The sequence below is a fragment of the Hemibagrus wyckioides genome, linkage group LG09, assembly GCF_019097595.1.
Source record: "Hemibagrus wyckioides isolate EC202008001 linkage group LG09, SWU_Hwy_1.0, whole genome shotgun sequence".
NCBI lineage: Eukaryota > Metazoa > Chordata > Actinopteri > Siluriformes > Bagridae > Hemibagrus > Hemibagrus wyckioides.
Genome location: NC_080718.1, coordinates 24,096,949 through 24,113,156, shown reverse-complemented (window position 1 = coordinate 24,113,156; position 16,208 = coordinate 24,096,949). Strand labels below are relative to the sequence as shown.

At 37.0% G+C, this 16,208-nt stretch overlaps 1 protein-coding gene and 1 long non-coding RNA gene across 3 annotated transcripts in view; one reads left to right on the top strand and one right to left on the bottom strand.

Annotated features, from left to right (window-relative positions):
* The window catches only part of cnksr1 (connector enhancer of kinase suppressor of Ras 1), a 69,413-nt gene extending 65,678 nt beyond the window's left edge, over positions 1-3,735 (bottom strand). For both annotated transcript variants that reach the window (XM_058399281.1, XM_058399282.1), the window contains exon 1: positions 3,573-3,735. In XM_058399281.1, the coding sequence (XP_058255264.1) occupies positions 3,573-3,624 (52 nt within the window). In that variant the 5' untranslated portion in view covers positions 3,625-3,735. The remainder of the gene's footprint in view (positions 1-3,572) is intronic.
* LOC131359407 (uncharacterized) lies at positions 3,628-12,166 on the top strand. Its single transcript, XR_009205778.1, has 3 exons — positions 3,628-3,767; positions 10,864-11,066; positions 11,704-12,166. It is a non-coding gene; the product is annotated as an uncharacterized LOC131359407 (long non-coding RNA).
* Positions 12,167-16,208: the final 4,042 nt, after the last annotated feature.

The window sequence follows — 16,208 nt, the reverse complement described above, 5'->3', positions numbered from 1 at the left end:
GGCCAGTAATGCTTGATTCACAGGAACTCCTACCTACGGAAGCCCAGAGAGGGCATGTGATATTATTTTTTTTTGCTTTTGTTTTCTCATGATCACGACATAATCAGAACCGCAGTGAAGTTAGTTTGATATTCGGACATTAGACAGACATTCGGAAGCGCTAGTTTAGGGACCGTCGACAAATTTCTGTACAAGTGAAATGTGGTACTTGTTACTTAACTGACTACGTTCCCCAGTTATTCTAATTTCTTCTTAAATATACATATGGCATGCGGCATTGCAAACAGCATTTGTTTATTTATAAATAAAAATTGAATTAATTGAATTAATTGATAGTATTAATTATGTATCATGTGAATTAATTTGCTATTATTAATTTATTATTTATAAATTTATTATTTCTTCAATAGCTTCTAGGTCATGTGACCCTGTGACCCCAAACTAGTACCAAAATGATCTACTTGAACACCTCCACTGGGTACACCTCTTTGTATCCCCAAAAATCTCTTTTGTTATTTTTATTTTAATTTATATTTTAAAAAAACACTATGTCTTTAATAGCTTCTATGTCATGTGACCCTGTGACCCAAAGCTAGTACCAAAATAATGGATAACGCTTTTAAATAGCTTTTGTGGTACTTTGATATCATACGCCAATTGCTCTCCGCAGCGCCACGTTATGTTGATCAATTTCAATGTACATGAAACACGACTGGTCTCGTCTTTCCTGCACGAGACACCGCAAATATGCAAATAAGAACGTTAACCCAGGGTTTAACATCTGTTAATGAATACCCAGGATTAACAGTTAACCCCAGGTATAGTATGAGCAGTGTGATTCACGATTACAGATAACCCAGGATTCCGTTTATCCGGGGTTTAGGATGACCAGGGGTTAACAATTTCAAGTGTGAAATGCCTGTATGAGAGCTGTACTCCTGATGGACACACGTGTTAGGAAGAAGGCTTCAGCTTGTGATGACGTCGTTCGAAGTATCTCGGTCTAAATCTGATGGAAATCTCAGCTAATTTTTAAAAACTCTTTGGAATATCAATGCATGTGCTAGATTTAGTGTTCACTTCTGTAATCGCACAATCCTGGAGGAACTGATTTCCTAGATCATGTGACACCGGACCCTAGTGTACATGCTCACGTTATTTACAAGATGTTAGACATCTAATGATTATAAACAGAGCAGGTGAGAGATATACAACAAGATTCTTGCAGAAAAGCCAAGCAAAACAATTGATTCAATTAATATCACATCTTCAGATACCTCAGCTCTATTACACACCATAGGCGAGATTTACATGACTGGTTAATAAACAAATTATTACTGTTGCCTAATTACTGTGGTACAAGAGGACACTGAAGTGGTGCCTATATCTAATAGGAAAATAGTCAACTTTATCAGGAAGGTAACGTGACGAAAATTATCTGTTGTGATCACTTCCCTACATCATCATATCCGAAAATGTTTTATTCCTTTAAGTTGAAGGCTCTTTGATTTGATATTCATTTAATAAATATATTTCTCTTTACTGCACAACAATCTCTACAACTCATTCAAGCTACACATGCACCTGTAAGGATAATAAACTGCATTATAACACAGTAGCATGCCTATTTTTTGTCCATATTGTTATTATGATGATGACAATGATAACATTTACATTTCTGGCATTTTAGCAGACACTTTTATCCAGAGCGACTTACAATTTTTATACAACTGACCAACTGAGGGTTAAGAGCCTTGCTCAGGGGCCCAGCAGTTGTAGCTCAGTGGCCTGGGATTTGAACTCACAACCTTCTTTATCCACGATAAAATAATTATGCATTTTATTTGAAGGAAATGACCTGCTCAAGATTCAGGTGGTGACTGAGCTACTTACTTGTCAGTATTTTTCTTCTCACACTTTAACACCAAGAACAATACCATACACTAATGGGGTAAATCTCAGGCCTCCACACAATATGCAACTTTTTCTTAAGGCAATCTTTTACAGAATAATAAATGTTTCAATTACAATTCATATTCAATTCAGATACCGCTAAATATCCACAATGATATATATATATATATATATATATATATATATATATATATATATATATATATATATATATATATATATATATATAAAATATCTTATTAGATTTTCTCATTTTTAAAATATTTGTATTTATTCTGCTAGTTTTATATTTCCTTAAATCTTTATTTTATTTATTTATTTATTTTTAGTTTTTTTTTTATTTTGTAACAAGAACATTCAAAGACTGTATAAAATTTGTATTTGAAATTAGAAATATAAAACAATATGATCTGATTTATTCTGAATCTCTGGTACTTTTTTTTTTTAATTAACAAGAACCAATTTACACATCAGTTTAAAAAAATCTGAATTATTTGTAACACCCTTTTCAATAACAAGCCATTTATAATCAATTCTAATCAACAATACTCTCTCGTCGATGCATATAAATCACCTTTTAAATCGATGCACCGATCCTCTAAACGTTACTCCACTAACATTCACTCAGTAGCCACTTTATTAGGAACCCCCTGGCATTTTATCTTACACATCACTCTGTAGCTAGGATCACTGTCTGTATTTCATGTGTATCTCTGAGAAAGATTTCAGCTGTTCTCCAAATCCTGTTCACTTGTCTGTTTAAACGCTAAATAAAGAAATGAGCTACCTCTTAGTGTTTAGACACACAGTCAAATGAGCTTGGGCAAGTCAGCTGGGATGCAAACTTTTCAGCTTGCTTAATGGAGATAACAGCTGACTTAGACTCGGTGTCTGAAATCCTGTTGTTGACGCAGTTTCAAGCAGGTTTCATGCAAATAAGCATGAAAATTAGAAGTAATGTTAATATTATTAGTAGCAGCGTGTATATATGGCTGTTTTGGGACACATTCTATAAGGCTCACTGAAATAAATGAACTAGAAAACGTCAACAAGGATGTAAAGCTCTCAGCTTCCTATTAAATATAACTGCTGACTTTGACCCAGCCTACTGTAGGGAGAAACATGGAATAAACACGGATTTCTGGTTCCTAGAAGATAATCTAGTGGTGTAATATGATCCTGGCTCAGGTAAAGGAAAATAAAATGAGGGTTAATAGTTAAAAGTGTGCATTTTGATGTCTAGTCACATTCTTGGAGGTGTAATGCACTGAAAGAAGTCTTGGGCCAGTTGATACTCGCAGTGACTGTAGAGCCTGCGGCCAACTCCCAGCACTGTGTGTGTGTGTGTGTGTGTGTGTGTGTGTGTGTGTATTTCGTAAACAGAGAAAGGAAATGATATGAGGTCTTAGGTATTTTCTGACCAGTTTTTGCGCCCTCTGTGTGTGTGTGTGTGTGTGTGTGTGTGTGTTGTAGAAAACACACGTTCTATTAAAACACGATCACACACTCGTTCACTTCCTCATTCCTGCTCTCCGCCATCCCGGAGGATTGTGCTCGGTTTCTTTTTATCTATTTTTCCCCGACTCACTCACACACACATATCCTCCCTCCCCCCCTCCCCCCTTCACCTGGCCTGAGCGAATAAAGCAGGACTTTACCTCTGAGCCAGGCGCTGACCCTCTCCGCGCTCCAGGACGTGATATGCTCCATGAGCGGAGTCTGGGGAGAGTTCGATCCCGTCCCAAACCCGGAATGCTGAGCAGGACCTTTCCTGTTTAACAACGTCGAGGGAGAAAAACTCGGTTCCTAATAAAATCTACGCCTACGGTCAGGTGGGCCACGCCCATTTTCAGGTAAGCGGCGCTGGAGAGCCAATAGCGTGGGGCGCGAGGTGTGATGTCATACTCTCTGATCTCTTCTGTTTTTAAATCATTGTTTACGCAACTGGATTAAAAACTAAAAATAAATACAATCCTAAGGCTTTGTGTGCTATATATATATATATATATATATATATATATATATATATATATATATATATAAACTAACTATATTAATAATGTGTTTGTTTACTCTTGTGTAATTCTCAGTGGTGGCTCATCCCCATCATTTATTCTCCATACTTTTTAATTCTCTTCAAATCTAATTGACTAAAAAACAATTTTAAAACATTGTTTGTTTGTTTGTTTATTGCAGTTATAAGCCATATCATTGAATTGCTCAACTATTTAGACTTCTACTTCTATTTAGAGTCCCTCGCGATTAATGCACCTACTGGTCAAAACTAGTAACTGCAACAAGCGCTAATATCAGCCCTTCGGGGATAGAAAACATGATTTGCACTGGGCTTCAGAGGAAGAAGGGCAACTGATATGAAACTCATACTGCCTTTAATTCACGTCATAAGAAGTCATTTTGCAAGTGAGAGGTGTGGGGAAATTAAAGGGACTTAAAGGATACTTTTGATAGATACTGACCTCTGCTGACCCCACAAGAGCTGCCGTTTTGGAGATGCTCTGATCCAGTGGTCTAGCCATCACAATTTGGCCCTTCAAACTCGCTCAAATCCTTACGTTTATCCATTTTTCCTGCTTCTAACACATCAACTTTGAGGACAAAATGTTGACTTGCTGCCTAATATATCCCACCCACTAACAGGTGCCATGATGAGGAGATCATCAGTCTTATTCACTTCACCTCTCAGTGGTCATAATGTTATGGCTGATGTTATGTGTATATATTATTATTTTGTACATGAACTTTGCACAATGACAATAAAGTTGAACGTTCGATTTTTTAAAATCATTAGACATGCTAATAATGTACAATCAAATAAATGACAGGTCAACATGGATGCTAACTTTTGAGCTAATAAAGATAACTGCTGACAGGTTTTAGGACTAATAGAAATATTTGAAAATAAAGCTTTCTTTCTTTCTTTCTTTCTTTCTTTCTTTCTTTCTTTCTTTCTTTCTTTCTTTCTTTCTTTCTTTCTTTCTTTCTTTCTTTCTTATTATCATTTGAGACCATTTTTCATTGGTTTTTTTTAGTCAGACTTCCTTCTTTAACACTCGTCAACAAACAGTTATTGAAGGGTTCTTTCCTTTCCTGAAAGTGAAACCGATGTTTAGGGCTTTTGTTTGGGAAGCCAGTATGTTACTGTGCACCTTGTGCACAAACATTCACCACTCTTATTTACACCTAGGGGCAATTTAGACTAGTCGATCCTCCTTTATGCCTGTTTTTTGTGGAGGTGGGAGCAAAATCTGAGAAAATGAAGGAAACCCAGAGTGACAGAGTGAGAACATGTGAAATTCCACACAGACACTCACCTGAGCTCAGGATCTAACCCTGAGGCTGTAAGGCAACAACACAGCTGCTGTAATATAAAATCCTAGCTCCTGTACAGCTGTTTCATGTATCTGAGGTATCACTGTTATATCTGGATAGGAATTATTCACATTAGCCTACATGGCCTTGTTAATACTGTCTTTATTTGTCACATATACATTACTGCACAGTGAAATTCTTTCCTCACATATCCCATCCTTGGGGGTTGTGGTCAGAGGGAAGGGTAGCACCGCCTGTGGGTTGGGGGCCTTGCTCAAGGGGGGGTAAACACTGATCCTCCAGTCAACAACCCAGAGTCTTAACCACTTGATCCACCACTGCCACAAATCTGGATATATTTCAGATGCTATCCAGGTTGTAAATGCATCCAAAGCACACTGCGCAACTGGACACTCTAACATTACATTACATCATGGCACAGGTCCTTAACATTTATAAAAGCCACACAAAATATTGATTTTTCATGCGAACAACTGCCACAACAGCACAGTGTACAAGCAGGTTTTACAAGCAACTGCCCACAGATCTCTTCCTTTAGTATTCCAGCATCAACACACACAACACCATAGAACCAGGGGCGTGTAAACATTTAAACAGGATGATCCATGTAAAATGTTAGCATTTTATCTAAATATCTTGTTTTTTTCATTTAGTACAGGCCTTCAGAAGCTACATAAGATATTCAAGTGTTTCCTAGAAGGCAAAATAATACCAATTTACATCATTTTTCTTTGCAAAAGTTTACACCCCCCTGGCTTGTAATGCACTGTGTTGTCTCCTTGAGCATCAGTGAATGTTTTGACCTTTTGTGATAGTTGTGTACGAGTCCTTTTGTTGTCCTCAGTGTGAAAAGATGGATCTCAAAGTCATATAAACTATATTGCCAAAAGTTTTGGGACGCCTGCCAGTACATGTACGTGGATATAATATGGAGTTGGCCCGCCCTTTGCAGCTATAACAGCTTCAACTCCTCTGGGAACGCTTTCCACAAGGTTTAGGAGTGTGTTTATGGGAATTTTTGACTGATGTTGTACAAGAAGGTCTGGCTCACAGTCTCTGCTCTAATTCATCCCAAACATGTTCTATCAGGTTGAGGTCAGGACTCTGTGCAGGCCAGTCAAGTTCCTCCACACCAAACTCACTCATCCATGTCTTTATAGACCTTGTTTTGCGCACTGGTGTGCAGTCGTGTTGGAACAGGAAGGGGTCATCCGACAAAGTTGGAAGCATGAAATTGTCCAAAATGTCTTGGTATGCTGAAGCATTAAGAGTTCCTTTCACTGGAACTAAGGGGTCGAGCCCAACTCCTGAAAAACAACACCTGAATTCAATGATTTGGAGGGGTGTCCCAAAACTTTTGGCAACATAGTCTCGCTGCTGTTGGAATGGGGTCAAATTTGCAGAAGATGCTGGAAAAGCAAAGAATGTCCAGAACCTGAAGGATTTTACACCAGAACTGTGGGCAATTTAACTGCTCAAGATAAAGTCATTGATCATCTGGATAACAACTTGTGAACTGGTTGATTTGCGTATTAGTCTTGTGGACTAATTGTAAACATCTGTTATGTGAAATTTGTACATGTAAACATCTGTTTCATATTAATGATTAAAATGTATGTAGCTCCTTCACTAAATATAATGTTCCCTCCCTGATTTGCTTCCTTCAATGGCCTGCTGCTATCAGCTCTGCGATGAACTTTATAGCGCCCCACCCTCTGTTTCAACAGGCTAATGTTTCACCGAAAATCTTTATTACATATACATATACAGCGTTATAAATTTCTCTGTAGATCTACAGCTTTTCCAAGACGCCTCAGCACACACTCTACCAGTTAACAAAAAGGAAAGCGCTTCATTATTGGAGCTCCACCTGAAAAACGCTGGTTCCTTTTGAAAGGGCTTGTATTTGAGTGAACTTCTGAAATGAATAGAATTACACAGAGCTACGTTTTCCTTTCCTTTTTTTTCCCCCTTGATGGTACGGTACATGCTCACTGATTCACAAACTGTTTCTCATGAGGAACCATTGAAAAGGTGTTGATTCAAAGTTTACAATGTGCTTTGAATGTATGGGTTAAAGTCCACGAGTCAATCTGTGCAAGGCTGCTCGAGTCAGAAAACCAACCTAAACTCACCTGGTGATTTGAGTAGAATGACTTCACTGCTCATCATGATGTCTTTATATATTTGTGTTGTACTGTATGCTGAAATACAATCCCAGACATGTGATATTTCAGCTTATTGTATATGTGATCCCAGACCAGCATATTTTTAATTATTTTCATTTACTACAACCCTTCAGAAGCTACATAAGATATTCAAATGTTTCCCAGAAGGCAAAATAATACCAATTTAATCGTTTTTCTTTGCAAAAGTTTACACCCCCCTGGCTTGTAATGCACTGTGTTGTGTCCTTGAGCATCAGTGAATGTTTTGACCTTTTGTAATAGTTGTGTACAAGTCCTTTCGTTGTCCTCGATGTCACATACACAATATTGGCAAAAGTTTTGGGACGTCTGCCTTTACATGCACATGAAGGTAATATGGAGTTGGCCCGCCCTTTGCAGCTATAACAGCTTCAGCTCTTCTGGGAAGGCTTTCCACAAGGTTTAGTAGTGTGTTCATGGGAATGTTTGACCATTCCTCTAGAAGTGCATTATCTTGAGGTCAGGGACTGATGTTGGATGAGAAGGTCTGGTTCGCAGTATCTGCTCTAATCTACCCCAAAGGTATTCTATCAGGTTGAGGTCAGGACTCTGTGCAGGCCAGTCCATGTCTTATCTCATCCATGTCTTTATGGACCTTGCTTTGTGCCCTGGTGTGCAGTCATGTTGGAACAGTTTTTTTTTCCTCTGAGAGCTACTTTGACAAAGTGGCTAAGAGCTACTCGTGGTATATAATTAGCAACATCTATTTACAAAGCTTATTTCTATAAACCAAAGCAGATTTTGCTCATTCACATCGATTCTGTTATTTAGCAGCAAATCTTACTTAAAAGTCCACTAGCATGTATCCTCATAGCCTCAACATGACTGAAAAACACTCTTTCTATAAGAAAAAGGGAACATCTTTGATATTAACGGTAATATTTGATCAGTTTTGTTTTTTCATAATCTCTGAACCTTTAGGCGAGATACTCAGAAGTGAGCTACTGGTAGTTGTGGGAATGTTGGAGACCCTTGTCCCAGGTGAAAGGGTTTCAAGATTCAAAGCACTTTATCACTTTATTCCCAGGGGGAAATTGCTTTGCCATGTTACAATTGCTCTAATAAAAGTGGAAGAGAAAAACAAAGAAATATACACTATATACAAGCAGAAAATAAACAAACAAATAAGTTAATTAATAAATAAATAAATAAATAAATAAATAAATAAATAAACCATAAAATAGAATAAATAAATACAAATACTGTACAAATAATAGTGTAGAACTGTAATATTGCACACAAGGATTGTAAATTGGTGATAATTTTTAATAGGTGAAAAGCCCATAATTACTATTGCTCCCGTTATTTCATTTCATTATTGCACATGAAAATGCACACGAAAATGTCCCACCACTTAAAGAGAGGAATTGGTCTCTGGCTGAATGTACTCTTCTGATTATCCAGCACACTAATGGAGGAGAAAGGTTGTCCAGGATTTCCAGTCAGAATCAGTGGGCTTAAAATATGCTTTTAAATCAATAGCTGAATAACTACTCAGGGATTTAAGGAGTTTAAGGAGTATTATTATATGAATAATCCACATCCAGATATCCAGTTTCTGGTTTAAACAAGTAACTGTAGATGTTAACAAGATCGAGTAGATCCCAGAGGAATAAAACACTTCAGGATTTGCGGTGTTCGTAAATGAATTAACTTTAGTCTGTCCACTTTGCATCACACCAGCTCTTCATTTATTATTTTTCAATAACAGCACGCCCACTAGTGTTTCGTTCCTTACACAACCCCTGAGCGAACACACACGAATCCTGGCTTTTAAAGATCACCTCCTGAGCCCTGAGTAAATAATCAAGGGCTACATTAATTTAATTTAATTTAATTTAATTTAATTTAATTTAATTTAATTTAATTTAATTTAATTTAATTTAATTTAATTTAATTTAATTTAATTTAATTTAATTTAATTTAATTTAATTTAATCTCACATTATATCCAATCCAGTATTTCACATTAATGTTACATATAAGTACATTTATACAGATGCTGCTAGGAAGCAAAACAAGCTTTAATTTGCATTTTCATTCAGGTCAGGCTGAAGAGTGCACTTGTGTCTGGTCTCACATGTGCTCGAACCTCCTTAATAAGCTGGATGTAAGATAATGTGGAATAAATAAGTAGGTAGTGTATGCATAATCAAGTGCTAGTGATGATAAGGCATGCTGTACGGACTGTAGGTGAATAATAATAATAATAATAATAATAATAATAATTGTTTATATTTACACAATATCTTTGCATTCTTCACTCATAATTTAAATTAAGCATCTATTTTATTTCCTTTTTTGTTTTTGGCCAATTCCCATATTATACGATCATCAAATTAGTCTATGGTGCATCCTCTGAGGCCACTTGAAGCCAGCCACCTGCATCTTTCTGAACTGCTGCTCATGAAACGTGAGGAGGAGGAGGAGGAGGAGGACAGCACTATCCACCCACATCCACATGCATGAGCTCACAGATGGTCAAGACTGGTTAGTGTTACTGTGATTGAAAGGGGAGAGTGTATAAGATGCTTTCCTCCCTCCCTTCCTCCCTCTTAAGAGCAGAATTTTCCTAATATCGCTGATTTGAGCTCACAATCTCTAGACGATGAAACCTTATTCTTTTGCTCCATCATGAGCCTAACCCTTCCTAACCCATTTTATCCTGAGTTCAGGTTCCCTTCTATGTGAATTTTCTGTGTATAGCTCTACTGTATGTCTGATGAGTGTGTGAATGTGTGTGTACAGCAGGGTGTATTCCTCACACCTCACGCCCAGTGTTCCCGGGATCGGCTCGAGATCCACCGCAATCTCTGACAGTGAGAAAGAGAATAAAGTGCTCTGCCACTGGGAATTATTAAGACAATAATTCTAATCAGATAGTTGCTCCTCAAAGGTGCTCAGAAGGTTGACGTTATTATCTCTGATACCGACTGAGAGCCGTAAACACAGAGCTTTACCCTTCCCCTTTTTATATCTAAAATATATCTAAAATCAAAATTTCTCCACAGTCCTCCCTATTGTGAATGGAAAGCGGGATAGAGCGAATACCACAGATTGCTTCTGCATGTCTGAGCACGCTGCAGCTCACAGCAACACAACTCAAAAAGGAGAGAATGTTCTCTACAGTATATTGTATGCAAATTGTGATAGACATTCTGAGCCAGTCCTTATTTACAACGGCACCGGGGTTGGAAATTAATGAGAGGAAGAAAATCACAGTAAAAATATTATTTGTAGAAAAATAAGAAGAGGAATAGAATCATAAGGTATAAATTCAATTTATTTGTATAGCACTTTTAACAAGGGACGTTGTCTAAAAGCAGCTTTACGGAAATATAGAATAAAAACATAGAATAAAAGTTTAAAATTAATTGAACATTTATCCCTAGTGAGCAAGACCTGAGGAGATGGTGGCAAGGAAAAACTCCCTGAGATGACATGAGGAAGAAACCTTGACAGGAACCAGACTCAGATGGGAACCTCATCCTCATCTGATGGACACTGGACTGTAAATAATGTAACTAATGTCCTTTCTACAACAGTTTATAATCACGTGGAATTGTGCAACCCAGAGCTCCTGAGGAACTGAAAGGTCAGCGCAATTTCTAAGTTCTTTATAGACGTAACACTAATTCCATCTACACACTATTGGAAGAAAATGTGAAGGACAGAAATGCACATAAGCAATAGTTATAAAGTCTGTAAAAGCAATAGTTGCTTAATAGGATCCTCTAATCATCTCTACATCCTGAAGGTCCAGTTACATCACATTGCTTACAAACATCTGGATAAGAAACGTGACTGAATGGCAACAACACTAACCTTTCAATTCTTAACCATAGTGATTAGAATAGAAACTACAGCTAGGTTTTATCCCTGTGTTTCTCAAGCATTCTGCAGTACTTTTGTCAGTCCTGCTGAAATACTTCATTGTTGGACCAACATCTGGTCCAAAATCCAGAGAGTACTATATATATATATATATATATATATATATATATATATATATATATATATATATATATATATATATATATATATATATATATATATATATATATATGATCCGATTAAAATGTTTAAGTCAGCAATTTGATATTTGACAATACTGCTGAATCTGTGCTAGAGTTCTGTGCTAGATATGATTTTGATTCTTAAGTTGATATGTGATGATACTAAATCTGTTTCTGTAGGATTTCAATGTTTCTAAATAGTTCAATATTTGACAGTGATATCATTCAAGACCAATTTTCTGAAGTGTATTAACGTACTGCATCTCCACCTGGTACACCAGCAGCTCAGAGGTGGACAAGAAAGCCCTCCAGGGGGTGATGTGATCAACTCGACTGCTCTCTGCCTTCCTTAAAGGAACCTTATACAGTATGTTGCCTTAAAATGACAGCAAACATCCTACTGTAAAAAGGCCCTTCTCATTCTGGACATCACATATTTAAACTGCTGCCCCTTGGCAAACGATTCAGGTCCATCACTTCACGAACCGAATAGACCTAACAACAGCTTCTACCTCAGAAACATACAGGAGCTAAACGCTGCACTTAACATACACATAAGGTGAAGGATCGCAACAATTCTGATCCAGTATTTTACATTCTGCAGCACTTTATATCTATATTATCTGACATGTTTACATGCCGTGACACTTTAATACCCTCTCATTATATGCAAATCCCCATGTTCAACTATTGTGCAATAACTTATTTATATATATATATATATATATATATATATATATATATATATATATATATATATATATATATATATATATATATATACTGTATATATACACTATATTGCCAAAAGTATTCACTCACCCATCCAAATAATCAGAATCAGGTGTTCCAATCACTTCCATGGCCACAGGTGTATAAAATCAAGCACCTAGGCATGCAGACTGTTTTTACAAACATTTGTGAAAGAATGGGTCGCTCTCAGGAGCTCAGTGAATTCCAGCGTGGAACTGTGATAGGATGCCACCTGTGCAACAAATCCAGTCATGAAATTTCCTCGCTCCTAAATATTCCACAGTCAACTGTCAGCTGTATTATAAGAACGTGGAAGTGTTTGGGAACGACAGCAACTCAGCCACGAAGTGGTAGGCCACGTAAACTGACGGAGCGGGGTCAGCGGATGCTGAGGCGCATAGTGCGAAGAGGTCGCCAACTTTCTGCAGAGTCCATCGCTACAGACCTCCAAACTTCATGTGACCTTCAGATCAGCTCAAGAACAGTGCGCAGAGAGCTTCATGGAATGGGTTTCCATGGCCGAGCAGCTGCATCCAAGCCATACATCACCAAGTGCAATGCAAAGCGTCAGATGCAGTGGTGTAAAGCACGCCGCCACTGGACTCTAGAGCAGTGGAGACGCGTTCTCTGGAGTGACGAATCGCGCTTCTCCATCTGGCAATCTGATGGACGAGTCTGGGTTTGGCGGTTGCCAGGAGAACGGTACTTGTCTGACTGCATTGTGCCAAGTGTAAAGTTTGGTGGAGGGGGGATTATGGTGTGGGGTTGTTTTTCAGGAGCTGGGCTTGGCCCCTTAGTTCCAGTGAAAGGAACTCTGAATGCTTCAGAATACCAAGACATTTTGGACAATTCCATGCTCCCAACTTTGTGGGAACAGTTTGGAGCTGGCCCCTTCCTCTTCCAACATGACTGTGCACCAGTGCACAAAGCAAGGTCCATAAAGACATGGATGACAGAGTCTGGTGTGGATGAACTTGACTGGCCTGCACAGAGTCCTGACCTCAACCCGATAGAACACCTTTGGGATGAATTAGAGCGGAGACTGAGAGCCAGGCCTTCTCGTCCAACATCAGTGTGTGACCTCACAAATGCGCTTCTGGAAGAATAGTCAAAAATTCCCATAAACACACTCCTAAACCTTGTGGACAGCCTTCCCAGAAGAGTTGAAGCTGTTATAGCTGCAAAGGGTGGACCGACGTCATATTGAACCCTATGGATTAGGAATGGGAGTTCATATGCGAGTCAAGGCAGGTGAGCGAATACTTTTGGCAATATAGTGTATATATATTATTTACATACTTATTTATACCTTACAATAATCGACTTATTTATTAATATTGCCTTGGCTGCAGTTGTTTTTATTTCATTATTTCATTTGTTAAAATAGATGCATAATTTGCACCACATTATATGAGAATTGCACTAAAAGAATCAATAACAACAGTGACAGTGACAAAAAAGAATGCTAAAGAATCTTGAAAAGATGTGTATATATATATATATATATCTTTTAAATGTATTTATTTTTAAATATTAAATTTTAATTTTGGGAATCTCTGAAGTAAAACCCTGAGAAAACAAACAAACAAACAAACAAAAAATGTACAGAAAATAAAGGAGGTTCATTCACAAATACAACAACAACAAAAAAGTACCACAGATGCTTGTTTTTTCTGCCTTGTATATTTAATATTATGAATTTTTCATTATTACAAGTTCTGTAATATGTTATAATTTTTTTAAAATCCAAAGCTTTTTGTCAGTTTATTATTATTATTTATTTATTTATTTAATTTTACATTTGGATTTTAACCTGCTGTTTGATTTTGAATTAAAACACATTTTAATACATAAATTAATACATAACATTTCCTTCTTTTTTAATAAAGTAATTGCACTTTTTTTCTTCGGCACAGGTCTGATATTTCACAGCTAGCTGCAGAAAAAAAAGCATCTAATTGGAATTAGTGAAACTCAGTCATCATTCAAAACAATACAATTTGGTTTTAGTAGAAATCTTATTATTTTTTAACCCTTATTCTTTAATCATCAGCATGCATATATAAACCTTATGTTTCTACTGAGAACACTTTAGAAATGTGAACTAAAATTATTCAAGTGTGCAAATACTTTTAGGACTATTTCAAGACTTAAACTGAGATATGTGGTGTGATCCATCACTGTCCTCTAGGTGGCCATGTTGAGCTTAAACCCTCATCAGGCCATATGTCACTGAGACCTACTGTACATATAAATCTCAGTAGAAAGAGATTTGGTTTCCTCTCTGCAGTCACTCACTTTCCTTTTTTAAAAAAATGCACCTCCATTTCGAGGCAAGTCACATTTCTTTAGCTGATAAGGCTAAAGAAATAGTAATACATAAATGTAATTAATTTATTAATTCAAATACATTTAAAAATAATATATTAAATAAATAAATAATTAATCATTTCTAAATTTATAATAAACATTATTATTTTGTATATCTATTTAATTAAATAATAATAATAATAATAATAATAATAATAATAATAATAATAATAATAATAATTAATGCATACATGTAGCTGTGTCTAAATGTTTGATTCAAAGATGTGATGAAAATTCTTTTAATTTTATCATGCTGCTTATTATCAGAACACTTTAGTCATTCATTCATTCATTCATTCATTCATTTATTCATTCATTCATTTACAGTTACTGTGTCCCAGATATCCCAGTAACACTTTGCATGGGGTTAACCAACATCTTCTGGCCAATCAGAATCAAGAATTCAGCAGTTGTATATAATCAGGATGATTGGCACATATCTGCTTCATACTGTAGAACAGAAAGAGTCCAGGCCTGGAAGTGAGAGTGTGATGATCCCCACAGTGAAAAAAGGGAAATCCATCATCATTCAGTGGCTTCTTGGTGACAATTCTTCCACTTGTGCGTGTTTGTGTGTGTGAAATATGTTAGCGAGTGTGTATGAAGCCATGCTGAGGAGTGAGCTTTGTTTGGAGAGCTCTTTAAACAGCAGTCAAACTCCTCTCCTACTGTGCTGCAAATCTTCCCAGCTTCACCTCATACACCGATGACACAATCGAGAAAGAACTGAAAATTGCTGAATGTTTTCATTGTTGCTGTGTAATAAAGTCCCCTGTGGTTTGCAGTGTCCCTGATGGAGGATAAGTCTGGCTTATAACCAAGGACAGTAAGCATTCACTCAAATATATATATATATATATATATATATATATATATATATATATATATATATATATATATATATATATATATATATATATATATATATATATATATATGCCACATGGAACATATATATGGAACATTATATATATATATATATATTTCTCAGGAGCGGTTACGGTGTAATTGAATCAACATCCTTGAGAATTTCTATAATCCATCTCTATAGGACTATGTACAGAGACATACATCCAAAATAATAATTCCATCCATCCTTCAATTTTCTATACCCGCTTTATTCCTAATTAGGGTCACGGGGATCTGCTGGAGCCTATCCCAGCACACATTGGGCGAAAGGCAGGGGTACACCCTGGACAGGTCACCAGTCCATCACAGGGCCACACATATAGACAGACAACCACACACACACTCACTCCTATGGGCAATTTAGAATTACTAATCAACCTAATGTACATGTTTTTGGACTGTGGGAGGAAATCGGAGTACCAGGAGTAAACCCACGCAGGCACCGGGGAGAACATGCAAACTCCACACAAAAAGGCCCCTGTCTGTTCGAACCCAGGACCGTCTTCCTGCAAGGCAACAGCTGCCCATAATAATTCCAGCATTCTGAAAATACTCTCCACTTTAGGTCCGATTTCCAGGATCCACGTTCTTCCACCTCATGGCTCATTGATGCTGGAGAGCTGGAACCTGTTATACTCAAGAACATCTTCTAGCTATTATTAGATTAGTTCATACCATAAAACTGTTGA